This window comes from Anabrus simplex, chromosome 6 (assembly GCF_040414725.1).
Source record: "Anabrus simplex isolate iqAnaSimp1 chromosome 6, ASM4041472v1, whole genome shotgun sequence".
NCBI lineage: Eukaryota > Metazoa > Arthropoda > Insecta > Orthoptera > Tettigoniidae > Anabrus > Anabrus simplex.
In genome coordinates, this window is record NC_090270.1 from 304,412,782 (window position 1) to 304,440,489 (window position 27,708).

The 27,708-nt window shown below is 42.5% G+C and overlaps 1 protein-coding gene across 2 annotated transcripts in view; it reads left to right on the forward strand.

Moving 5' to 3' along the window:
* Nucleotides 1-27,708, forward strand: part of LOC136876506 (uncharacterized) — a 120,358-nt gene that overhangs the window by 76,301 nt on the left and 16,349 nt on the right. For both annotated transcript variants that reach the window (XM_067150520.2, XM_067150519.2), the window contains exons 2-3: nt 302-546; nt 13,561-13,697. In XM_067150520.2, coding sequence (XP_067006621.2) covers nt 302-546; nt 13,561-13,697 — 382 coding nt within the window. The remainder of the gene's footprint in view (nt 1-301; nt 547-13,560; nt 13,698-27,708) is intronic.

Here is a 27,708-nt window from a genome sequence, read left to right on the forward strand (position 1 = left end):
GCCGCCAGCTAATCACACTAACCACAACACAGAGGCGGACCAATATATTGTATACTATTTCAAATGGTTTACATAGTGTGGAAAATATTTTAGTCATTCGATATATTATGAAGTAAAATCCCCACAGACCCGAAACCGCAACTCTCCGGTGCTGCCGCACTCTGCCCTAGTTTACCTAATTTGTGATTCGAATTTACATTTAATTAGATGTGTGTCTATCCAATATTTATTGTGTATTTTGTATGGCCACAAGTGCGAGTAGCATATCATTAATGGTAGCTGTTACAATGTCCTGTTCCAGATGTGTGGAAGCAGGAGGTGGGTTCTCAGATGGCTATCGGCGAGACGAACAGCGGCTACAAGCGAGTGGAGTTGCGTTGTGGAGCGAACTACATGGAGGTATCATTGGAGACTGAAGAGGATTTCAGTGGAGTGATCTACACCAGGGGTAGCTTCCACAAGAGAGAGCCACCCTGCTACCTGGACCCAGCCCAGGGGAGGAACTTCTCGCTGCGCTTCGCCCTTGACCAGTGCAACACCAAACACGTGAGCGTCTGTCTATTTTTATTATTATTATTATTATTATTATTATTATTATTATTATTATTATTATTATTATTATTATTATTATTATTGGCAGTTGCTCTACGTCGCACCGACACAGATAGGTCTTATGGCTACGATGGGACAGGGAGGAAGGGCTAGGTGTGGGAAGGAAGTGGCGTGGCCTAATTAAGGTACAGCCCCAGCGTTTGCCTGGTGTGAAAATGGGAAACCACGGAAAACCATCTTCAGGGCTGCCGACAGTGGGGTTCGAACCTACTATCTCCCGAATACTGGATACTGGCCGCACTTAAGCGACTGCAGCTATCGAGCACGGTGTCTAAATTTTTAACAAGAGAACTGTGTTCTATGGGAGGGTGAGATGGTGCGCTACTTGTTGTGTTGAAACCAACACCTCGGAGTATTTCGTGAAGGAAGTTGCGAGGGCTAGTAGCGGCGATGTAGAAAAGTACTGGGTGTCCGCGGAATATAGTGAGGGGTGGACAAAAATATTGAAACAAAATAGCTACAAAAGATAAGTTTTTGATGCTCTCTGAGCAAATTTCGAGAGAGAAGTAAAGGCTGATAGTTTACCAACATAATTGGCGTAATAATAGGTTATGTTTTTTTTTAATTCAGTACTATACATTAAAAATTTCGCCCAAAGGAACAACTAATGTTTTGTGCCATCAGATATTAATTTCTGGGTGATTTCCAACAAAAGGTACCGTTGCAAAGTTAGGGCTTGGAAAACGTGGGAGAAAGAAGAAGAGCTGCTCAACTAAGTGGTATATTCCGTGCTGTCAGTGGAGGGATGGCGTGGAATGGCATTAGTAGACGAATAAGGTTATGTAGCGCATACCTGTCCACGAAATGTCCCAAATGGAACATAATAATTCCTTTTACACAAATGAAGTGAAAAATCTGCTGTAAATTAAGAAATACCGTCGTTACTAGAGAAATATGGGTTATGCACACCAAAGGTATCCACGAAATGTCACTGTAATATTTGTCCCAAATGGAACATAATAATTGCTTTTACACCAATAAAGTGAAAAATTCGTGGTAAATTAAGAAATAGTTACTAGAGAAATATCTAGAGAAATATGTATACATACTTACGCGCCGTAGACAGGACTCCTTTATGTTGTATTCCGCTGCTCGTGCCGTCTTTTGTTTCTTTCTTGAGGTCCAGGGCTTGCACCGACGAATGCGAGTGCTATGTCTGTGAATTGTCATTATCTTTGTCCATACGACTAAAAATTATACACTATAAACATACCTGTGAAAAATACACACTATTACACATAGAATCACATGTTCTTAAATCATGCGTAAATGTGTACACAACTTAAACAAAACTGTACCTTAAATTCCGATTGACGATCAGTTCTGTTCAGCTGTTTTCTCGTGATGCGCAGACAGACAGACAGACAGACAGACAGACAGACAGACAGACAGACAGACAGACAGACAGACAGACAGACAGACAGACAGACAGACAGACAGACAGACAGACAGACAGACAGACAGACAGACAGATTTGAAGCAAATTTATAAAAATGCATTTCATATTTGTTATGATTTTAAGTTAGACTATGTAGATATACTTAGAGTAGTTAAATTAAGTGATTTGATAGAATCTGAGGATGTTCTTGCAGAGCGAAACATGTCATTCTTTGTGTAATAATGTGTATTTTTTACAGGTATGTTTATAGTGTTGTAATTTTTATTGACATTTTGTGTGTTTGATAGACTGGAAAGTTTTTTATGTCCTCTGGATCATACATACAGGATGTAATAATAAGGTACAGCCAAATTTTCAGGACACATTTCTCACACGCAGGAGAAAATATATTATATGGACATGAGTCCAGAAACGCTTTCAGTATTACCGTAATAGAACTGATTTTCAAAGTTACTCACCTTGCGTTATGCCTCGCCGTTACTAGTGGACTGTGGACTATCGCCCGACGTCGAGGTTTTCAATGAAGCCAACTGCGGCGGAGTACAAGCACGGGAATTTTGTCTCATACCTTCCTGCAAGATGTCCAATGGCAATCCAAGCTGCACGGACGGCGATGTTAAGGACATCCCTTCATCAGTCCAGATGCGCGGAAATTCATTGCACACACACACACACACGCGCGCGCACACACACACACAAAGGAGAAATCGAAACGAAACTACAAGAAATTCCTAATTACCGTTTCATTTTCTGATAAAAGTGTAAACGCAGAGATGTTCTAGAGGTATTGCTTAAGGCCTTGTCCACATGGATCCGCTCCTCGTTTGCCCCCCCCCCCCATAAAACTAGGGAATGTCTGTCCGATGGATAGGTGCCGAAATAGATTCCTGGAAGTTATCTGCATTCACTTTGATGCAAGTGTAATAGACTTATATAATTTGAAAACAATATCCTTTAACCCATGGGTAAATAATGCAAGTATCGAGCTAGAATTATTATTATTATTTTACGATTATTATTATTATTATTATTATTATTATTATTATTATTATTATGACCTGTAATGTATGGCTATGAAATGTTTGCATCCATTTAGTATTAGTATTATTATTTACGTATTCGGATGATCGCATTGTTTGTGAGGTTATGTCATGAAACTTGTGCTCTATATAGATATTTATATAAGTTTAGTTAATGTAAGAACATGCATTTAATAGTATATAATTTATTATTACCTGTAAGTATGATTTGTAATCCACTACAGTAATGTGAAACACACTGTAACATTCAGAATGGCACTAGGTAAAAGAGAACTATAGACAATATCCTTTGCATTATATCTGGGTTTTAAGCACTCTAGAATTTACGAGAAGGTCTGTTGTGGCATATCTTTCTAGAAGCCTGGCCAGGCACATAAATAAGGAGGTGGTCTTGATGGTGGAGATGAGTTATTGTGTAGTAGGAGTTGTGGTTTAACAGGAATTTGTACTTTTGACCTCGTGTTTTGGACGACATGTTTGTAAGCAGTCAATTGGTTCAAGGTTGCAATCTCCATATGCTTAGTGATAGGCAGTTGTTAAAATGGTGGTTTGTTGTGACGGCAGTTAATTAGATTATATGCGTGTTCAATGTGTAATGTGTAGATAAATAGTTCTAAATAAATAAGTGTGCCAACTGACAGCATTTTGTGTGCGTCTTTGTGGATACACCAACTTTCACTCTTTTGTTCAACCTTGCTTATTATCAGTTGCATATTACTTTCTTTGGAAGCCTCTTCAATCACCACTGCTCTGCATTTAGGGAGTCGCCTCCGTGGCAGATTCCCTATCTGCTAGTCTTTTCTTAAATAATTGCAAGAATTTGGTAATTTATCGAGCCTCTGCCTTGGTAAGTTATTCCAATCCCCAACTCCTCTTCCTATAAACGAATATTTGCCCCAATTTGTCCTCTTGAATTCCAACTTTATTTTCATATTGTGATCTTTCCTACTTTCAAAAACACTTGCACGCCATCTCTCCGCTGACACTTCGGAACATACCACTTAGTCAAATAGCTCGTCTCCTGTCTCCCAAGTCTTCCCAGTACAAACTTTGCTACATTTTCGTAACACTACTCTTTTATTGGAAACCACCCAGAACAAATCGAGCTGCTTTTCTTTGGATTTTTACCAGTTCTCGAATCAAGTAATCCTGGTGAGGGTCCCATACTGGAGCCGTACTCTAGTTGGGATCTTAGAGAGATTTATGTGCCCTCTCCTTTACATCCTTACTACAACCCCTAAATGACCGCATAATCGTGTGCAGAAATCTTCACCTTTACATACAATCCCATTTATATGATTACCCCAATAAAGATCCTTCCTTCGTCGCCATAAGACATATCTTGTCGGTGAGACGTAAAGCAAATTGTAAAAGGGAGAAAAATGAGAAGCGAAGTAATGAAGAGGTTCTGAGAAGAGAAGAAAGGCCAAGGAGCCTTAAGTTCTATGTGGTCCATAGCTGCCCAACTTCGGAAAGGAAAACATGGTCCTTACGGACTTATTGACGTACTAGCTGTAGTACCCGGCGTTGCCCGGATAGTTTCCGAATATTTACCTCTAAGATTTGCATTACCATTCAGTTCTGTGTGATGTGCATTTTTATAGAATTCCTTTTTGACTTGCAGATTGATATGTTATGATCTATTATGTAGTTTTAGAATTATTTAGATGTGTTTGATTTCAAGTTTTAGATTATTTAATTTTCGAGTAAAACTTCGTCCTTATGGAAGCTTGAACCGATTGGGAAGTATTTGATCCTGTCAAAAATTAATAAGTGATAACTACTGTATATGTATTTAGCCGTCGCACTATAGATACGATGTACAGGATTTCAACTGTCAATGCGACTGTACCCCTTTCGCCCCCCACCACTTAGAGATAAAAAGTCTGGATTGTCACCATTCATCTCAGTGACCTAGAAAACTGTAGATTGGACACTGTTTTCGATTATTTTTATATCTCACTCCCCCCTCACCCACACCCCAAAGAGGGCTGAACATGAACTTTAAAAAATTCGGAGTGTCACTAATCATTTCAGCGACCACGAAAACTCTGGATTCGATAATATTCTAGATTATCTTTATACCACCCCCCTCGCCCCCTGCCCATAAGGGTGCTAGGGGTGTCTTACCCTCACGCGGTTTGTCTCCTGATACTAATTGATAAGTGTACCAAGTTTGGTGAAATTGCTCCAGTGGTTTAGGAGGAGATGTGTCATTTACACACACACACACACACACACACACACACACACACACACACACACACACACACACAAATTTGTATACACTGACTGACAGAGCAAATGCAACACCAAGAAGGAGTGGTCAGAACTTTATGCCAATTGCAGGGTAGACTGACGTCACTGAGGTATGCTGATGATGTGAAATGCGCCGCTGTGCTGCGCACGTAGCGAACGATAAATGGGACACGGCGTTGGCGAATGGCCCACTTCGTACCGTGATTTCTCAGCCGACAGTCATTGTAGAACGTGTTGTCGTGTGCCACAGGACACGTGTATAGCTAAGAATGCCAGGCCGCCGTCAACGGAGGCATTTCCAGCAGACAGACGACTTTACGAGGGGTATGGTGATCGGGCTGAGAAGGGCAGGTTGGTCGCTTCGTCAAATCGCAGCCGATACCCACGATGCAGCGCCTGTGGCGAAGATGGTTGGCGCAGGGACATGTGGCACGTGCGAGGGGTCCAGGCGCAGCCCGAGTGACGTCAGCACGCGAGGCGAGGATCGGCGCATCCGCCGCCAAGCGGTGGCAGCCCCGCACGCCACGTCAACCGCCATTCTTCAGCATGTGCAACACACCCTGGCTGTTCCAATATCGACCAGAACAATTTCCCGTCGATTGGTTGAAGGAGGCCTGCACTCCCGGCGTCCGCTCAGAAGACTACCATTGACTCCACAGCATAGACGTGCACGCCTGGCATGGTGCCGGGCTAGAGCGACTTGGATGAGGGAATGGCGGAACGTCGTGTTCTCCAATGAGTCACGCTTCTGTTCTGTCAGTGATAGTCACCGCAGACGAGTGTGGCGTCGGCGTGGAGAAAGGTCAAATCCGGCAGTAACTGTGGAGCGCCCTACCGCTAGACAACGCGGCATCATGGTTTGGGGCGCTATTGCGTATGATTCCACGTCACCTCTAGTGCGTATTCAAGGCACGTTGAATGCCCACCGCTACGTGCAGCATGTGCTGCGGCCGGTGGCACTCCCGTACCTTCAGGGGCTGCCCAATGCTCTGTTTCAGCAGGATAATGCCCGCCCACACACTGCTCGCATCTCCCAACAGGCTCTACGAGGTGTACAGATGCTTCCGTGGCCAGCGTACTCTCCGGATCTCTCACCAATCGAACACGTGTGGGATCTCATTGGACGCCGTTTGCAAACTCTGCCCCAGCCTCGTACGGACGACCAACTGTGGCAAATGGTTGACAGAGAATGGAGAACCATCCCTCAGGACACCATCCGCACTCTTATTGACTCTGTATCTCGACGTGTTTCTGCGTGCATCGCCGCTCGCGGTGGTCCTACATCCTACTGAGTCGATGCCGTGCGCATTGTGTAACCTGCATATCGGTTTGAAATAAACATCAATTATTCGTCCGTGCCGTCTCTGTTTTTTCCCCAACTTTCATCCCTTTCGAACCACTCCTCCTTGGTGTTGCATTGTCACTGTCAGTCAGTGTATATAGTAAGAAGAAGATAAGATTTTTATATATAGTTTTTCGATTAATTTTATATCTCACCCCTGCGCTATCCATTTTAGACTTGCAAAAAATCCGGAGTATTACTATTCATCTCAGGGACCCTGAAATCTATGGATTCGAAACTGTTTTTAATTATTTCTATATCTCACCCCCCTCCCCCCTTTGCTCCCCACCGAAAAGGTGGCTGAACTTGGAATTTAAAAAAATTCTAGAGTATTACTTTTCAACTCAGCGACCCTGAAAACTATGAATTCGACACTATTCTCGATTATTATTATTATTATTATTATTATTATTATTATTATTATTATTATTATAACTACCCCCCTGACCCCCTCCCTTAAGGGCGCTAGGGATGGCTTACCCCACAGTGATCGTCTCCCGATAGTAGGTAATACGTGTACCAAGTTTGGTTGAAATTGCTCCAGTGGTTTAGGAGGAGATGTGTCATATACACAAACACACTTCCATTTTTATATATAGTAAGATTTTTATACTCGTACTTCATCCACTTTCCATCCCCGCCCAAAGGAGTCCTATGAGTGCCTTACACAACAGTATATTTTTTCCAGATATTAAGTCTTATTTGTACCAATTTTGGTTGGGAGCCATGCCCAAACGTACATACATAATCTCATCTGCTCTAGAATCCTGGAACTGATGTTGCCATGGTTACGGCAGTTCATTTCTTTATCCGATTCCTAGAGCAGGGGTAGTGTGGTGCCAATATCTCCGCAACGGTTGGTTTTAGGGCCTTAAAACATAGTTTTCGGACCCGTAGGGCTTACCGAGTTTTGTTCTTTGCGTCAAGAGGATTAAATTGAGCTTTGTTTCGTCCTTATACGACAAATTCGATATTTTGACTATATTAGCCTATTATTTTTATATTTGTCCCCCGTACCCCCCACCTCGAATTGTTTCGAAAATAAAATACAGCCCAAGTTACTCACTGGCAATGTATCTTTCTATAGGTGAAGACATTTTTAAAATCGGTTCAGTAGTTTTTGAGCCTATTCGTTACAAACAAACAAGGTACAAATTGAAACACTTCAAGAGACTGCTGTAAAGACGGGACTTCAGATATCCTTCGAAAAGACGGAACTAATGATTCAGGACAAAAAGGATCCGACACAAAATATTGTCACCAAATATGGAACAATTAAAAGAGTACAGAAGTTTAAATATCTAGGGGAATGGATAACCCCAACAGGATTACCAGGAATAGCATTACAGGAAAGGGCAAGAAAGATGGAAGCAGCATACCAGTTATGTCGAAATGTCTACAATAAAAAATCAGTTTCATTCACTGCAAAAATCAGACATTACAACACTGTCATCAAACCAGAAAGTCTATATGCGATCGAATGTATTCCACTGAACAGGAAGGGCTTACTAGAAAACATTGAAAAGACAGAAAGGAAGATCTTGAGGAAGATACTAGGGCCCAGGAAAGTGGGCCAAGAATTTAGACTGCGACCAAATGAGGAACTATACAAAAGGACCGAAAAAATCACAACATCCTTCAAGAAAAGAAGGCTCTGCTTCTACGGACACATTAAAAGAATGCCACCAGAGAGAACAGCCAAGCGAATTCTGGAATACATGGAGAACAGGAAGACACAAACTAGCTGGCTTAAAGGGGTCAAGGAGGATATGGAGGAAAATAATATATCACAGCAGGCAGTATACAACAGACAGGAATATAGAAAAATCATCAACAAAATTAAGGGATTCCAAGATCAAAGTAGCAAAAAACGGACCGGCAACAACTGGTCACGAGAACGTAAAGAAGCCCACTCCGAAAGGATGAAGAAGTACTGGGCCGATCGAAAGAGGAAGAACCGTAAATGAATGATGCTTAACGTGGTCCATAGTAGACCTATTCGAAAACAAGAAGAAGAAGTATAGATACGTCTATACGTACGTTAATATCAAAACTGAAAAATCTGTCTCTAGATTTCTTTCCGCGCAACGCGTCACAATTTAAGAATTTATGAATGTAAGAATTTAAAAGTAAAAGGAAACGGTTTAAATTTTGAGTGTCTGATTTATAGCATGTTGGCACGTGTGTTCAGTAAACATGGGCTGCGACCGGAATCGCGAAGAAAATTTAGGCCACGGTCGCTTCCTTCCTATCCCATCGCTAAAATAAGATACAAAAGGTCGTTCGGGATGTCTGGGAACGATGTTTGAAGGTTAGTTAGCTTATGAAAAGCCATGTCTCCACCAACGATCATACTCAATTGGGTGATTCCCATTGCAGCAAACTTGTTCGAAGAGCTGTCTATCTTATCCCACTCCTCCTGACTGGCTTGCCAGAGGCCATTGATAGTGCGTGGACGTCTGTTTCCTAATACTCATTTTTAGGAGTCCAAATGCACAGAAGTCTATAGATGATCCATCGGGTGCCTTCACCGGAATGTCAGTAAACGGAATTGCATAGATTCCAGTTTCCATCTCCACTCTCCTAAAAACAGACGAGTCGAACGAGATGTGTGGCTGGATGCTTTATCTTGATGAACCCCCACCCTCATGGCGCAACAGCCCCGAAAGGCCATGGCCTACAAAGCGACCGCTGCTCAGCCCGAAGGCCTGCAGATTACGAGGTGTCGTGTGGTCAGCACGACGGATTCTCTCGGCCGTTATTCTTAGCTTTCCTCGACTTGTCGCTCCGATACAGAAATACAGAAGGTCGTTCATGATCTCTGGTGGCGAGTTTGAAGACCACTGACGGCGCTGTTATCAACTTGAGCACGTCAAAACGGGGAGTGATGAGAACGTGTGTGGAAAGTTTCGTGACATTAGCTGCAACAGTGCCTGTCATCATTTCTTCTATTCTTTCTTTCAGTAAACAGTCCCTCCTCAAACAATGTCCTATCCTTTTAACCTGACCCAATGACGACCAACCCACTCTCTGCCCAACCCTGAGTTAATCGGATGTTCATACAGGAATGGAGGCATCATTTTGCAACACACTTCGTTCTTCTCCAACTCTTCGTAATACGTCCTCATTCCTTACCCGGTATTCCCATTTCACTTGTTCTATTCTCCTCCATACCCACATCTCTAGTGTCTTCAATCTTCTCTCATCTTCCTTTCTCAATGTACAAGTTTCTGCGCCATACTGCGCTATCTACAAATATAATACTTAAGTCTTTTCCTCAAATCTTTGTTTAGTGGTCCACAAAGTAATTTTGATATTTCTTAAGGCCTTCTTTTGCTATGGCAATTCTTTTCTTAATTTCTGTCGTGCAATACATATCATCTCTGATCATACTTCCCAAATACTTAAAATTACTGACTTGCTCTATTTCTTCTCCCCCCTATACTGTACCGTACCCAGGGGTAAATACCCTCTAGGACGATGCCTTCATTCCTGTATGAACATCCGACTAACTCAGGGTTGGGCAGAGAGTGGGTTGGTCGTCATTGGGTCAGGTTAAAAGTCGAAGTTCTACACTTAAATATAAGTAAATGACAGGAAAATGGACGTATAACTCGAATGAGAAACAATAATATGGGGTAGGATGAGTTTATTCATAAATATCCCCGAATCACACTACTCGAAAATCATATAAATCAAATAATAAAATGTCATTACAAAAATCTCAAAATTAAAGAAATACCTGGACATTAACAACGTTAATTGATCAAATAAACAAAAGTGAAATAAAGTACCTAGCACAACATTGAATACTTGCATACTTTCAGAAATAATCTTCTTCTGCTTGTCCATTGTTCATGTTATAGGGTAACATATGTACACATATACTGATACGTATTTATCTCAGATGGAGTGACACTTGAAAATAATCACATTGATATGCTATTGGCTTTACGTGGCACCGACGCAGATAGGTCTTATGGCGACGATGGGACAGGAAAGGGCTAGGACTGGGAAGGAAGCGGCCGTGGCCTTAATTAAGGTACAGCCCCAGCATTTGCCTGGTGTGAAAATGGGAAACCACGGAAAACCATCTTCAGGGCTGCCGACAGTGGGGTTCGAACCACCTATCTCCCGAATACTGGATACTGGCCGCACTTAAGCGACTGCAGCTATCGAGCTCGGTCACATTGATATGGGTTACGAATTTCATTAGAGTCGTCGCAAGATTAAACGTTAAAAGAAAATTACAATATAAAAAGTTACGATGAAAGGAAAACTAAGACGCAATGGGACATGATATGAATTATGAAAAATACTAGTGGCATTTCCTACGTTATATTTACAATAAACAAAATAAGCAAAATAACACATCTATTTACATCGGATAAAGAGAAAAGTCTTACATACTACACAGATTCTACGTGAATCGCGGTTCACCACAAAGGATCTAGTGAGAACTAGATTGACCATCAATATAGCTCAGCACTCGGGCTGTTCCCCATTAAACAACAAGACAACATATTCAAACATCATGAAACATCATAAAACACCTTGCTGTAAGAGAAAACATATAATTATCCATCAATATTCATGTAGAAAGCAATGGGAAACATTGCCTTCTTCTGCTGCATTTGCGTACTCAACAGCGCGATCATCCGTCACGTATTTCCTGGTGTGCTGTGAGCTGAAAGGAAATGTTGGAACTGAACACTGTACTAAGGCTTGGATTCTGTCCGCCAAGATTGTAACGCGGAAATATCATCTCATTCACGCCGTCTAAGAAAACACGGCCAATATATTAGCTTGCAATGAGCTATCATCTTTCGTCGGCTACACGAAAACTCACGTATAATCGTATTCCTTACTAGCATGCTTTAACAATTTAACACACATCAGACTCATTGGTCTGGAATCAATTCCGTCAATCTGATAACTAATATTCTCTCAGAAGACACTAGCAGGTACATATCCACTGCACATAATTCTTTCACTTATCAGGCATGCAATCGGCCTGCATAATCACTTTATAACTCCGCATGCATTATAACTTCTCATATCTCTCACAAATCACATCAGCCTTTTACACTATGAGACCCGGTTCGTTTCCTGTGAAAATCATTGGGCAAAAACAGATTCCAACCTAAATTCGAAGATCCTATTCTTTCAACGTTGTTTTGCAGCTCCTTACGTACAGCTTCTGAAATACCATGCGTCATGCAATTAACTGTTACTGTCTCTCTAAATGACCAAAATAAAATAACGTAGCAAGTGTTTAACTTTGAAAATTGGATGAACTTGTCAATCTAATCCTCCTAGCAATAATATACAAGGAAAGAGCGGAATAATACTAAACTAAATTATCATGCATGAATGAACAACAACTAATCCTTACAATTCCCTCATTATCCCAACTATCTAGTCATAAATCAAAATCAAAATAAAGAGGACATGCATTTCTCTTTTATCCGTATATACAACAATATAAAAGTGAAACAAACACATGCCGTCAGGCTTACTGTACGTTAAATAAAATCCCTATTCTAAACTGCACTAGTATTTTAACATAACCCATATAACATTCCATAATTAACACATGCGCCTTATCTTGGACGACTCTCTGGATACATGGCAGCAGCTCACATCTCTGCCTTGCTGGGTGTCTACTCCATGTTGATCACTGCTTCAACACGTAGAAACACTTACACATGAATACACTGTAAATTTTACACTTGAGGGTTTATGTATACAGTTTTTGAGAGCGGCACGCGGTACGGATCGAGAGTTCCTCGCGAAACGCGACCGACACGAAAATATGAGACAGTGGAACGTCTCTCCTGCACTTTCTACACTGCGGCTAATTACCACCGTCTATATATTGGTAGTGAACTTTGCGATAATATAATCTGCAATTAACTCTGCATCAGTTAATGTATTCCACTGCACGACTGAAATACTGTTTATTGGTCTTATTAACCATAATCTGTTAATGATATATTCACGTGGCAACTTTTAAGTACAATTCTCGGAGCACATCGAACAACGTCCACCTCACGCCAGTATCCACGATCAGAGTTACATTTCTACACTGTCCAAACTGCCCGATCAGAGTGACGCTCTCCAGAGCTTGGGGTGCTAAGGAAGCGTAGGTAACGCCGTTGCCAACTATGGGATTCCCGCTTGTCTAGACAAACCACCAATCAGAATGCTTGCCATTTATAATGACACAATATCAATTATAACATATCAATAAAACACAGTTCAGATTATATCAAATCTCTTCCTATAATTTTTATACCGTATTCCTGATTATATTTCACTTATAGACCTGTGGAAATCCGCCAAATAACAGAATTTATCTGAAGCAACTGTACACGTTGGTCAACTTGGGATTATGACTTCGCGCGATGTAGCCTCCATATTTTCCATATCCTCACGTTCTCATTGGCTGAATATATCGCTTGGTCAGCATCTTGTACACGTGCCGAGATGTGCCAACTCCTAGTGACGCTAAGCCATTCTCACGGTCCCAAGGAAGTATTGGGCAATATCCAGCGACTTTATGGCTCCATAAACTTCCGGTCTCAGCTATCCTGCGATTCCTTACTTTATCATATATGACTGCAATTCATATCAATAAAGCTTACATATTATGTCAAATAATAATCCGAGTATCTCTTATGGGCCGACAGGATACGGCTCAATATTAATACAACTTCTACCTTTTCCTCCAATTATCATGCTTTTGGTCTTCTTATTAATTCTCATTCCATATTCTTCCATTTTCATGTTCAGTTTATCTAACATTTGTATCATTTCACGTTCGCTTTCTCCCATCACAACCATATAATCGTGTAGAAAAGACAAGAATAAATGATTGGCCTAACATGATGTTGTGGTTGTTCCAGGACGAGGACACATACTCCAACGTGGTGGTGCTGCAACACGACGATGAACTCATCATGCCTGGAGACGCCGCCTTCACCTTGGAGTGCGACTTCAGTCGGCCGCGGGACGTGACGGTCAGCGCTGACCTCGCGGCCAAGTATGTATACAGTCTGAGCAATCTAGTGCGGTCAAGAACTCCCCGTGATATAAGAGTCAATTAGGAACTCGGCCTTAAACGTGGACGCTTGGCTTCCTTGACCCAGTCCGCTGCCTCTCACATCAGGCAGCTTCTCTATTTCCTTGGTTTCACGAGGCTGAGTGAACCCGTTCCAGTCCCCAGTCCAGAATGAACATTCCTGACCTAGCCGAGAATCGAACCGGGGGCTTCGGGGTAGGAGGCAAGCACGCTACTCGTTCACTACGGGACTGGCCTTTATAGTTATACGCCACGTTAATGTGGGTGCACCGAGTAGTGTAGGCTTTGGCTTACCAGCGGCTAGTTTTGGCTGTCCTTGCAACTCTACATTCGGGAGGCGGAGGGACTATCCGTAGAATGGTTTTCTGTGGTCTTCCATTTTCCTGCACTAAGGCAGTGACGAGATATTTCCTATTATAGGCCACGGCCGCATCGCCTCACCTTACTCGCAAATAACATAACTGAAACAAATCTCCCTGACCTGAGAGACGGCGTTACTGTCTAGGAGGCCCGCCGTGCCCTACCCGAAAATTAATTGAAAACTTTAACACCATAACCTTATCTACTGTTCAAACAGTGATCTCAACAAAAATAATAAATATAACACCGGCTCACTATAATATTTACTGATGATTATTTTAGTGATATTTATTTACTGATAATACGTTTCGGGCTTTTACCGAAACAAGAAAACAAGGTGAAATTATTTACGCTTCGCAGAGAACTTTGCTCAGAGTCTTCAAAGGAAAATCTCGTCTGTTGACGAGGAAGATTTCTGTAATAATAATAATAATAATAATAATAATAATAATAATAATAATAATAATAATAATAATAATAATAATAATAATAATAAATTATTATTAATTATTATTAATTAATTATTAATTAATAACTATTTATAATAATAATAATAATTATTATTATTATTATTATTATTATTATGTCCACTTCTGTGGTGTAGTGGTTAGTATGATTAGCTGCCACACCCAGAGGTCCGAGTTCCATTCACGGCTCTGCCATAAAATTTGAAAAGTGGTACGAGGGCTGGAATGGGGTCCACTCAGCCTCGGGAGGTCAACTGAGTAGAGGGTTGGGGAGGGGTTCGAATCCCACCTCAGCCATCCACAAAGTGATTTTTCGTGGTTTCCCACTTCTCCTCCAGGCAAATGCCAGGAAGGAACCTAACTTAAAGCCAAGGCCGCTTCCTTCCTTGTCTGTCACTTCCGATCTTCACGTCCTCCTACAACACCCCTGTTCAGTGAGGTGCTGGTCCTCGTCCCCAGTTTTATCCCCCAACCCAAAAGTCTCACGCTCAAGAACACTGCCCTAGGGGCGGTAGAGATGGGATCCCTCGCTGAGTCCTAGGGAAAAACCAACCCTGGACGGTAAACGGATTAAGATGATGATGATGATAATAATAATAATAATAATAATAATAATAATAATAATAATAATAATAATGTGATTTTGTTTTTCAAGTTGCTTTACGCCCCACCGACACAGATAGGTCTTATAGCAACGATGGGATAGCAAAAGGACTAGGAGTTTGAAGGAAGCGGCCGTACAGCCCCAGCATTTGATAGGTGTGAAAATTGGAAACCACGGAGAACGATGTTCAAGGCTGCCGACAATGGGGTTCGAACACACTATCTCCCGGATACAAGCTCACAGCTGCCCGCCCCTAACTGCACGGCTAACTCGATCGCTGAAAGTCCCCAAATACGCCAGCTTCGTGTCAGTATATTTAACGCACGTAAAGGAACTCCTGTAGGACATAGTCTCTGAAAACCTTAAAAGTCGTTGGTCTTGGTAAAACACCAATAAAATCATTCATTGTTAATTTACAATCGAAATTGGTGCCGGAGCACTGCGGGCAGAGGGTAAACAAGTTCTCCTGTTACGTGCTTGAACACATAGATGGCGCCAGTTGTCGATCGTGATTCTCAGCAGTTCACCTGCTAGCGCATTCTGTTGTGGATGAGGAGCACTAATACAAAACTTGTAGCACACACTCCGAAATGTTGTCCATAGTTCGCACCCGCTGCACGAGAGTAATAACGTTTACTATTCGGTGACGTTAGGACAGCCATCCCTCCACATACGGTTGGCGTCAGGAAGGGTATCCGGCCATAAAACAGGGCCAAATCCACATATGTGCTACATTGCACACCCGCAATCCTACAAGAGTAGAAAGAAGAAACCGAGATAGTGACTGCGCGATTTGAGTCACGTAGCTTGCATTCTAGAGATAGTGGGTACGAACCCCACTGAATGCTACGTATTTCCTGCTAGTCTTCTCTACAATGAAAGCACACTGTCTACTATTTTCAGAGTGATGGACGAAATTCATCCGAACCAGTGACGTTTGTGAACACAGTACAGCTTCCAGCAGAAACTTGAAACGATCATTTTGTTTCATTGAGCTAAATTAAACAGAGTAAAGAAAAACGTACGGTCTACTTGTAAATGATGTACCGTATTTCTATGTCTGTGTCCGCCTCTGTGGTGTAGTGGTTAGCATGAGTAGCTGCCACCCTCAGAAGCCCGGGTTCGTGGCTCTGCCGGAATGGGGTCCACTCAGCCTCGGGAGGTCAACTGAGTAAAGGGGATTCGATTCCCACCTCAACCAGCCTCGAAGTGGTTTTCTGTGGTTTCCCACTTCTCCTCCAAGCAAATGCCGCGATGGTACCTAACTTAAGGCCACGGCCGCTTCCTTCCCTTTTCCTTGTCTATCCCTTCCAATCTTCCCATCCCCCCACAACGCCCCTGTTCAGCATAGCAGGTGAGGCCGCCTGGGCGAGGTTCTGGTCCTCGTCCCGAATTCTATCCCCCCGACCCGAAGTCTCACGCTCCAGAACACTGCCTTTGAGGCGGTAGACATGGGATCCTTTGCTGAGTCCGAGGGAAAAACCAACCCTGGAGGGTAAACAGATTAAAACAGAAGGAAGAAAGAATTTATGTCTGTAGGTAAGGGTTATTCTGCCCGAAGGCAGGTCCGAACCTCCACAGAGGTGTTCCTGAGCCGGAGTTTACGTGCGGTAGGTTGGTCAGTTCCTTTCCGCTCCTCCATTCCCTTACCCCCCCCCCCCCCCCACCAACAGCGCGTGGCAACCCATCCAACTCCTAACCACGCCCAATGTTGCTAAACTTCGGAGATCTCACGGGATCCGGTGTTTCAACACGGCTACGGCCGTTGGCTTTCTGTCTGTAATATTACGAAAATTAGGTTTCCTTAAAAATATTAAGGGGGCAATTGCCCTCCCTTGCCACCCCTGAATTACGCCTATGGCCGTTTCTCTTGTAATCAGTGTTACGCAGTGATGGCTGCCTAGTTGTACTTCATCGTAAAACAAAGTAGCGGCGGTTGGGAATTAAAAGTGCGGGGGCAAAAAAATATACAGAAAACAAACAGTACCCGGGTTTGTGGGGTATAGCGGAGGATGGGGGGAGAGGGAATGTACATCAAAACTTTAAAAAAGGCCACAAAATAGTAAATTTTCTATGTTCTCTCAGCGAATTTCGCCACAGAAGTATAGATTGATAATTTACCATCTTAAATGCGGTAAGAACATTTTTTCGAGATTTTTATCCAATACTATGCAACAAAACGTCCGTCAAAAGAACAATATTACACATTTATTACAATTAAAAATAAATACGGCGTGATTATGCAATTAAAACTATTTAATATTTGACTATACACTAAAAAACTAACAGACGCTAGAGAGACTGCCAGACCGATGAATGCACGCGGCAAGGTGGTGAATCATACCTCATTGTTTACGACCTTATCAAAAAATAATAGCCCTGGTAACCTTCTTCATAGCGCAGGCAAAGTCTCCACTATTTGCTGTGGCGCCATACAAATCGATTAGCCGGAACGGACATTTTGTGCGTATTTTCGCTAATAATTTTGGTAATGATTAAATAAAATAAAGAAAAGAATTATCTGATAAGACAACAGGACTTGTACAAATGGCTTTTTTCAATAATTCCTATAATTCCTAGTTACAGCCGGCTAAAATGAAATAAAAATGTAATTTCTCCAAAAAGTTGTTGATGATGATGATGATGATGATGATGATGATGCTTGCTGTTTAAAGGGGCCTAACATCTAAAGTCATCGGCCCTCTCCAAAAAGTGTGTATGTGGGCGGGGAGGAAAGCAACTGCTCCCCCCTTGCCCTCCCCCGCTAATCGCCGCTACTGACTACGACCACCACCTGACAGACTTAAAGAGAAGCAGAACATGAGTTGGCATGATGTAACACACTCTAGACGGAAGTGGTGGAGGGATAGAGCTGTCTACGAGTATAATATGTCTTGCGGTCCAGCTGTAACCTTGCTTAAGATCTTACGAGAACAGTATTTAGATTGCTGTGATCCTGACCCATAGGTCTTCCATGACGTCATTATGAGGGCAGTAGGTTGCTTTTGAAGGTTACTCTAATCTGCTACTAGATCAAATGCTCTACAACAAACATATATGCACTGGCAAGTTTTTGCGACATCCTTTCTTCATAATAAAGAATGTACCAAAAAATTATGGAATGTATTTACATTCTAACAAACTGACTAAAATTGGTAAAAGATTGTGAACTGTTTTCCGGAGTTGACAACTAGAACACTACTCTCTGGTCAGCCTGGACGCACTAGATTGGGAATGATCGAAGATCCATCGAAGCAGTAATCAGAACTATTGTTGCACTTCAAGCGTCTACAAGGTTAATATTTATTTTCTGCTGGAAGCTGTACTGTATTCACAAACGTCACTCGTTCGAATGAAATTCGTTCATCATCGCTCTGAAAATAGTATCCAGTATGGTTTCTCTGTAGGGAAGACTAGCAGGTAATACGTAGTATTCAGTGATGAAATCAGATTATGCTGGGGTAATTAATATATTAAATATATTAAATATATATTAAATATATTAAATTAATATATCAGACCAGCGCTATCCGAGACGGCTTCGCTCGCGATTGTTTCAATTGAAGCATTCGTTGTAGTTGTTTGACTAACTCCTGCTTAACCTCGGGATAGTTAGAACACCTCAGACGCACTTCTTCTTCATGTTCGCCGACAATTTGTAAAATCTTTTCTGAATCTAGCAGCAAGTTTCCGTTAAATAAACTTCACCTTACACTTTGAAAGTTGGCACAAAACCGTCTTCTACAGTGTGATCCAGTGGCGCATGCTGGGATCAAGTCGTGGGTTACCACTAGACTTAGGTTACCACTTTTCGACGGTTGGTTTAGTGAACGTCAAGCCTGCAGCGTTTTGAGCTGCAGCCTGTGTTGTCAAGGCTGCTTCACAAGCTACTGCCCTGGCCTCTGCTACTGTCAATACCCAACACCTGATCAGTGGAGATGGTAGCCTAAAATTTAGCAAATTAAAGTCCGGCTTTGTCGCTAAACGGATAGAATGCTTGCCTTTGGTCCGGTGGCCCCGGTTCAGTTTTCAGAATCAAACCCCTCGTACTGTTAATTCCCCTGGCTTTGGGACTGGGTGTTTATGACGTCTTCGCCATTCATTTTATCCTCATTAGGTCACCACCAAGTCTATACAGATGCTATGCACCATTATTATTATTATTATTATTATTATTATTATTATTATTATTAAATTAAAATGTTGAATTTTACAGCGGCCATGCCCATCGTTCACTGGTTAATTAGCTTCCTCGGGAGATCAGTGGTGGTGTCCCACCCATGATCACGGGTTCAATTCCAGTCAACAAAAGATAACACTAAACCTGAATGATTGCACTACATTTTAGCAGATTATTATTATTATTATTATTATTATTATTATTATTATTATTATTATTATTATTATTATTATTATTATTATTATTATTATTATTATTATGATTTTGCTATTTGCTTTACGTCGCACCGACACAGATATGTCTTATGGCGACGATGGGATAGGGAAGACCTAGGAATTGGAAGGAAGCGGCCGTGGCCTTAATTAAGGTACAGCCCCAGCATTTGCCTGGTGTGAAAATGGGAAACCACTGGAAACCATCTTCAGGGCTGCCGACAGTGGGGCTCGAACCCACTATCTCCCTATTACTGGATACTGGCCGCACTTAAGCGACTGCAGCTATCGAGCTCGGTTTTAGCAGAATTACCTATAAAAATAAAGCTATATTGCTCCTATAACAGCAGCCCTCCAATGTCTTCATACAAGGATGTAGAAGTAAACGGGAGTGAAATACCAGCACTCACTTGCCTATATAATTAAGTTAGAAGTATGAGGTGAGGAGTTATATACGACGAGTAATGCATGGTTGATAGCAGTGGCGATCTGACGGACCGAAGCCTAGCATACCTATCCCCCTGACCCCGCTCCTATTCGATGTACAGCAGCAAACCCCGAGGGATGAGTCGAGGGGAGAGGGACGAGGGTCTGGGCTGCAATATCGTTCTTCGATGCCTTGCTTTCAGAAATACGTGCAACGTTTTATCTCACTGCTTTCAAGTTTTTTAAATGGAACAATGTGTCAGATGCTCACATTATAATGTGCTTTAGACTTGCGTCATTCCCAATTGAGGTTTGGGCTTCACTGATAGCCTTGGTAGCCCTCAGTATACGCCACTGGTGTTATCACCACCAAAAGATGTAATCTGGAAACAGCCGTAGTATTGTCGAATGTGATCGATGTAACGCCCACTTTTATCATATCATGTTACTCCTAGAGCCCTCTTACAATTATCCCGATTAAGCCGCCATTAAAGAGGTAGTTGTACTCAAGAGTATAGATAACTATTTCCTAGCAAGAACAGCACTGGTATCTCATTTCGTTATTAAGTATTTGCTACATATCTGATTTTGTGATATAAATTTTTGTTCAACCCTTTCCACCCCTTGGAAGTCGAATTTCAAAACTGAAAAATTTGTATTTTACGTATTTTGTTGGAGAAAGTTTTAGTGCAAAAACGAAGCAGTTGTATTTAATTTCTAGGCCGAGAAAATTTAAAAATTACATTTCCATAATGTCCGCGTCTGTGCTGTACAGCAGTGGTTAGCGTGATTAGCTGCCACTCCCGCAGTCCCGGGTTCGATTCCCGGCTCTGCCACGAAATTTGAAAAGTGGTATGAGGACTGGAACGAGGTCTTCTCAGCCTCGGGAGGCCAAATGAGTAGAGATAGGTTCGATTTCCACCTGAGCCATCTTCGAAGTGGTTTTACGTGGTTTTCCACTTCTGCTCCAGGCAAATGTTGGGATGGTACCTAACTTAAGGCCACGACCGCTTCATTCCCTCTTCCTTGTCTATCCCTTCCAATCTTCCCATCAACCCCCCCCCCCCACAAGGCCCCTATTCAGCATAGCAGGTGAGGCTGCCTGGGCAAAGTATTGCTCCTCCTTCCCAGTATTATCCCTCCAACCCAGTCTAGCGCTCCAGGACACTGCCCTTGAGGCGGTAGAGATGGGATCCCTCGTTGAGTCCTAGGGAGAAACCAACCCTGGAGGGTAAACATATTAAGAAAGAAAGAAAGAAAAAAAGAAAGAAAGAAAGAAAGAAAGAAAGAAAGAAAGAAAGAAATACATTTCCAAAATACCCCCATTTTAACCCTTTAAAATCAAAATTTGAAAATGTCCCTTTCTTAGCATATCTTTACGGACTTATACGAATATATTTTTAAAAATTCATATTTATAAATTTAATAATCTCGGCCGGATGTTGAGTGGTTGAATCAGTTAATCAACCGTTTGTACACCTTGTAAGTCGAATTTCATTTTAAGCATTTATATGAAGAATGTTTTACTACAAAAATGAAGTAGTAATTTATTTTGTGGCCGAGAAAATCTAAAATGGGGTCAGTTTCGAATATGCCCTTGTTCAACCCTCCACACCCGTTGTTAAATCGAATTTCAAAATGTGCACGCATTTTATTTTAGGTATTTATATGAAGAATTTTGTATTGCAAAATCAAATTTGTATTTTGACTTTGTGGCCGATAAAATCGAAAAAAGAAGAAGGTAAATTTGGAAAATACTATTGTTCAGACTTTTGCACCCCTTGCAAGTCGAATTCCAATAAATGAGGAAATTACATTTTAGGTTGTTATATAAAGAATGCTTTATTGCAAGAAAGAAGTTGTATTGAATTTCTCACGCGGGAAAATTGGAAAAAAATCGAATATATCCCATTTTAACCCCCTTAAAATCAAAATTTTATGACACCCCTCTTAGCACACCATTACACACTTATACAAATATATCCTTAAAATTTCATGTCTCTAGCTTTAATAGTCTCGGCTGGTCGTTTACGAGTCAGTCAGTTAGGATATTGTGTTTTTATATGTAGATAGATTCAAACTTTTGCGCCTATTAAGTTGAATTTTAATAAATAAAGTATCTGTATGTTAGATATTTATATGAAGAATGTTTTAATGAAAAAACGAAGTTGTATTTTATTTCGCGGCTGAGAAAATCGAAAAAAGATGTAAATTACGAATATAACATTGTTCAACACTTTGCACCCCTTGTTAGTCGAATTTCAAAAATTGAGAAATTTTATGTTAGGAATTTATATGAAGAATGTTTTAGTTCAAAAAAGAAGTTGTGTTTTATTTCGCGGGCGAGAAAATCCTCGAAGTGGTTTTCTGTGGTTTCCCACTTATACTTCAGGCAAATGCCGGGGTGGTACCTAATTTAAGGCCACGGCCGCTTCCTTCCTCTTCCTTGTCTATCCCAAGCCAAGGATAAGACAGAGACAGATCTATGAAAGTAACAAAATTGCTCTAGCCCATACCAGAAGTTATAGTGCACTGTAAACACTAAGTCCTGCCAGAAAGGGCGGTCATTGTAAGTAACTAGGTGTTAATATAAGAAAAGACCTTCATTGGGGTAATCACATAAATATGATTGTTAATAAAGGGTACAGATCTCTGCACATGGTTGTGAGGGTATTTAGGGGTTGTAGTAAGGATGTAAAGGAGACAACATATAAATCTCTGGTAAGACCCCAACTAGAGTATGGTTCCAGTGTATGGGACCCTTACCAGGATTACTTGATTCAAGAACTGGAAAAAAACCAAAGAAAAGCAGCTTGATTTGTTCTGGGTGATTTCCGATAAAAGAGTAGCGTTACAAAAATGTTGCAAAGTTTGGGCTGGGAAGACTTGGGAGAAAGGAGACGAGCTGCTCGATTAAGTGGTATGTTCCGAGCTGTCAGTGGAGAGATGGCGTGGGAGGACATCATTAGACGAATAAGTTTGAATGGTGTCTTTAAAAGTAGGAAAGATTACAATATGAAGATAAAGTTGGAATTCAAGAGGACAAATCGGGGCAAATATTCGTTTATAGGAAGGGGAGTTAGGGATTGGAATAACTTGCCAAGGTAAATGTTCAATAATTTTCCAATTTCTTTGCGATCATTTAAGAAAAGGTTAGGAAAACAAGAGATAGGGAATCTGCCACCTGGGCGACTGCCCTAAATGCAGATCAGTAGTGACTGATTGAAAGCCTCTGTTTAGTATAGCAGATGAGGGCAGCTGGGCTAGGTACTGGTCCTCCTCCCTTCTTTATCCCCCGACCAAAAGTCTCACGCTCCAGGACAGTGCCGTTGAGGCGGTAGAGGTGAGATCCCTCGCTGAGTACGAGGGAAAAAATAACCCTGGAGCTGGAAGGTAAACGGATTGAGAAAGAAAAGAACGAAGAAAGAGGCTATAAGACAACCATATATCTAAAGCGCGACAACCTAGAACTACGTAATGAAAATAATGCCTCACATGTTTTACAATCAGCGCTCATACTAGCCCACTATGGAAACCAAAATTGCAATAGGTACGAAGCTTGTAAGGTCTGCTTTCGAGAACTATGTAATTTGATTCATATTCAATCGATTTTAAACGATTTCTATCTATTCGCGACGATGACTGCATTGTGTCGCACACTGCAACGCTATCGCTACAGAAAGGATTTAGGATTGATCTCATCACCGAGTCTTCCGTGAATAAACACCTTGCCGGTTACGATTGCGAATTGTACGGGAATAATGCGACATTTTAGGACAGACATACTTGACTTCATTCCTTTTACTCCGGTGTGGAGCGTAGGGCACGTGTTAGAGCTCTCCATTTGAGTCTGCTCGTTGCCATCTTCTTGATGTTAGGGCACGTGTTAGAGCTCTCCATTTGAGTCTGCTCGTTGCCATCTTCTTGATGTCAGGGCACGTGTTAGAGCTCTCCATCTGACTGTTCGTTGTCATCTTCTTGATGTCAGGGCACGTGTTAGAGCTCTCCATTTGAGTCTGTTCGTTGTCATCTTCTTGATGTCAGGGCACGTGTTAGAGCTCTCCATCTGACTGTTCGTTGTCATCTTCTTGATGTCAGGGCACGTGTTAGAGCTCTCCATCACACTGTTCGTTGTCATCTTCTTGATGTCAGGGCACGTGTTAGAGCTCTCCATTTGAGTCTGTTCGTTGTCATGTTCTTGACGTCAGGGCACGTGTTAGAGCTCTCCATCTGACTGTTCGTTGTCATCTTCTTGATGTCAGGGCACGTGTTAGAGCTCTCCATCACACTGTTCGTTGTCATCTTCTTGATGTCAGGGCACGTGTTAGAGCTCTCCATTTGAGTCTGTTCGTTGTCATGTTCTTGACGTCAGGGCACGTGTTAGAGCTCTCCATCTGACTGTTCGTTGTCATCTTCTTGATGTCAGGGCACGTGTTAGAGCTCTCCATCTGACTGTTCGTTGTCATCTTCTTGATGTCAGGGCACGTGTTAGAGCTCTCCATCTGACTGCTCGTTGTCATCTTCTTGATGTCAGGGCACGTGTTAGAGCTCTCCATCTGACTGTTCGTTGTCATCTTCTTGATGTCAGGGCACGTGTTAGAGCTCTCCATCTGACTGTTCGTTGTCATCTTCTTGATGTCAGGGCACGTGTTAGAGCTCACCATCTGACTGTTCGTTGTCATCTTCTTGATGTCAGGGCACGTGTTAGAGCTCTCCATCTGACTGTTCGTTGTCATCTTCTTGATGTCAGGGCACGTGTTAGAGCTCTCCATCTGACTGTTCGTTGTCATCTTCTTGATGTCAGGGCACGTGTTAGAGCTCACCATCTGACTGTTCGTTGTCATCTTCTTGATGTCAGGGCACGTGTTAGAGCTCACCATCTGACTGTTCGTTGTCATCTTCTTGATGTCAGGGCACGTGTTAGAGCTCTCCATTTGAGTCTGTTCGTTGTCATCTTCTTGATGTCAGGGCACGTGTTAGAGCTCTCCATTTGAGTCTGTTCGTTGTCATCTTCTTGATGTCAGGGCACGTGTTAGAGCTCTCCATTTGAGTCTGTTCGTTGCCATCATCTTGATGTCAGGGCACGTGTTAGAGCTCTCCATCTGACTGTTCGTTGTCATCTTCTTGATGTCAGGGCACGTGTTAGAGCTCTCCATCTGACTGTTCGTTGTCATCTTCTTGATGTCAGGGCACGTGTTAGAGCTCTCCATTTGAGTCTGTTCGTTGTCATCTTCTTGACGTCAGGGCACGTGTTAGAGCTCTCCATCTGACTGTTCGTTGTCATCTTCTTGATGTCAGGGCACGTGTTAGAGCTCTCCATCTGACTGTTCGTTGTCATCTTCCTGATGTCAGGGCACGTGTTAGAGCTCTCCATTTGAGTCTGTTCGTTGTCATCTTCTTGACGTCAGGGCACGTGTTAGAGCTCTCCATTTGAGTCTGTTCGTTGTCATCTTCTTGACGTCAGGGCACGTGTTAGAGCTCTCCATTTGAGTCTGTTCGTTGTCATCTTCTTGACGTCAGGGCACGTGTTAGAGCTCTCCATTTGAGTCTGTTCGTTGTCATCTTCTTGACGTCAGGGCACGTGTTAGAGCTCTCCATTTGAGTCTGTTCGTTGTCATCTTCTTGACGTTAGGGCACGTGTTAGAGCTCTCCATTTGAGTCTGCTCGTTGTCATCTTCTTGACGTTAGGACACGTGTTAGAGCTCTCCATTTGAGTCTGCTCGTTGTCATCTTCTTGACGTCAGGGCACGTGTTAGAGCTCTCCATTTGAGTCTGCTCGTTGTCATCTTCTTGATGTCAGGGCACGTGTTAGAGCTCTCCATTTGAGTCTGCTCGTTGTCATCTTCTTGACGTTAGGACACGTGTTAGAGCTCTCCATTTGAGTCTGCTCGTTGTCATCTTCTTGATGTTAGGACACGTGTTAGAACTCTCCATTTGAGTCTGTTCGTTGTCATCTTCTTGATGTCAGGGCACGTGTTAGAGCTCTCCATTTGAGTCTGCTCGTTGTCATCTCCTTGACGTTAGGACACGTGTTAGAGTTCTCCATCTGACTGTTCGTTGTCATCTTCTTGACGTCAGGGCACGTGTTAGAGCTCTCCATTTGAGTCTGTTCGTTGTCATCTTCTTGATGTCAGGGCACGTGTTAGAGCTCTCCATTTGAGTCTGCTCGTTGTCATCTTCTTGACGTCAGGGCACGTGTTAGAGCTCTCCATTTGAGTCTGCTCGTTGTCATCTTCTTGACGTTAGGGCACGTGTTAGAGCTCTCCATTTGAGTCTGTTCGTTGTCATCTTCTTGACGTCAGGGCACGTGTTAGAGCTCTCCATCTGACTGTTCGTTGTCATCTTCCTGATGTCAGGGCACGTGTTAGAGCTCTCCATCTGACTGTTCGTTGTCATCTTCTTGACGTCAGGGCACGTGTTAGAGCTCTCCATCTGACTGTTCGTTGTCATCTTCTTGATGTCAGGGCACGTGTTAGAGCTCTCCATCTGACTGTTCGTTGTCATCTTCTTGACGTCAGGGCACGTGTTAGAGCTCTCCATCTGACTGTTCGTTGTCATCTTCTTGATGTCAGGGCACGTGTTAGAGCTCTCCATTTGAGTCTGTTCGTTGTCATCTTCTTGATGTCAGGGCACGTGTTAGAGCTCTCCATTTGAGTCTGCTCGTTGTCATCTTCTTGACGTCAGGGCACGTGTTAGAGCTCTCCATCTGACTGTTCGTTGTCATCTTCTTGATGTCAGGGCACGTGTTAGAGCTCTCCATTTGAGTCTGCTCGTTGTCATCTTCTTGATGTCAGGGCACGTGTTAGAGCTCTCCATCTGACTGTTCGTTGTCATCTTCTTGATGTCAGGGTACGTGTTAGAGCTCTCCATTTGAGTCTGTTCGTTGTCATCTTCTTGACGTTAGGACACGTGTTAGAACTCTCCATTTGAGTCTGTTCGTTGTCATCTTCTTGATGTCAGGGCACGTGTTAGAGCTCTCCATTTGAGTCTGCTCGTTGTCATCTTCTTGACGTCAGGGCACGTGTTAGAGCTCTTCATCTGACTGTTCGTTGTCATCTTCTTGATGTCAGGGCACGTGTTAGAGCTCTCCATCTGACTGTTCGTTGTCATCTTCTTGATGTCAGGGCACGTGTTAGAGCTCTCCATCTGACTGTTCGTTGTCATCTTCTTGACGTCAGGGCACGTGTTAGAGCTCTCCATCTCACTGTTCGTTGTCATCTTCTTGACGTCAGGGCACGTGTTAGAGCTCTCCATTTGAGTCTGTTCGTTGTCATCTTCTTGATGTCAGGGCACGTGTTAGAGCTCTCCATCTGACTGTTCGTTGTCATCTTCTTGATGTCAGGGCACGTGTTAGAGCTCTCCATTTGAGTCTGTTCGTTGTCATCTTCTTGACGTTAGGACACGTGTTAGAACTCTCCATTTGAGTCTGTTCGTTGTCATCTTCTTGATGTCAGGGCACGTGTTAGAGCTCTCCATTTGAGTCTGCTCGTTGTCATCTTCTTGACGTCAGGGCACGTGTTAGAGCTCTCCATTTGAGTCTGTTCGTTGTCATCTTCTTGATGTCCGGGCACGTGTTAGAGCTCTCCATTTGAGTCTGTTCGTTGTCATCTTCTTGACGTCAGGGCACGTGTTAGAGCTCTCCATTTGAGTCTGTTCGTTGTCATCTTCTTGACGTCAGGGCACGTGTTAGAGCTCTCCATTTGAGTCTGTTCGTTGTCATCTT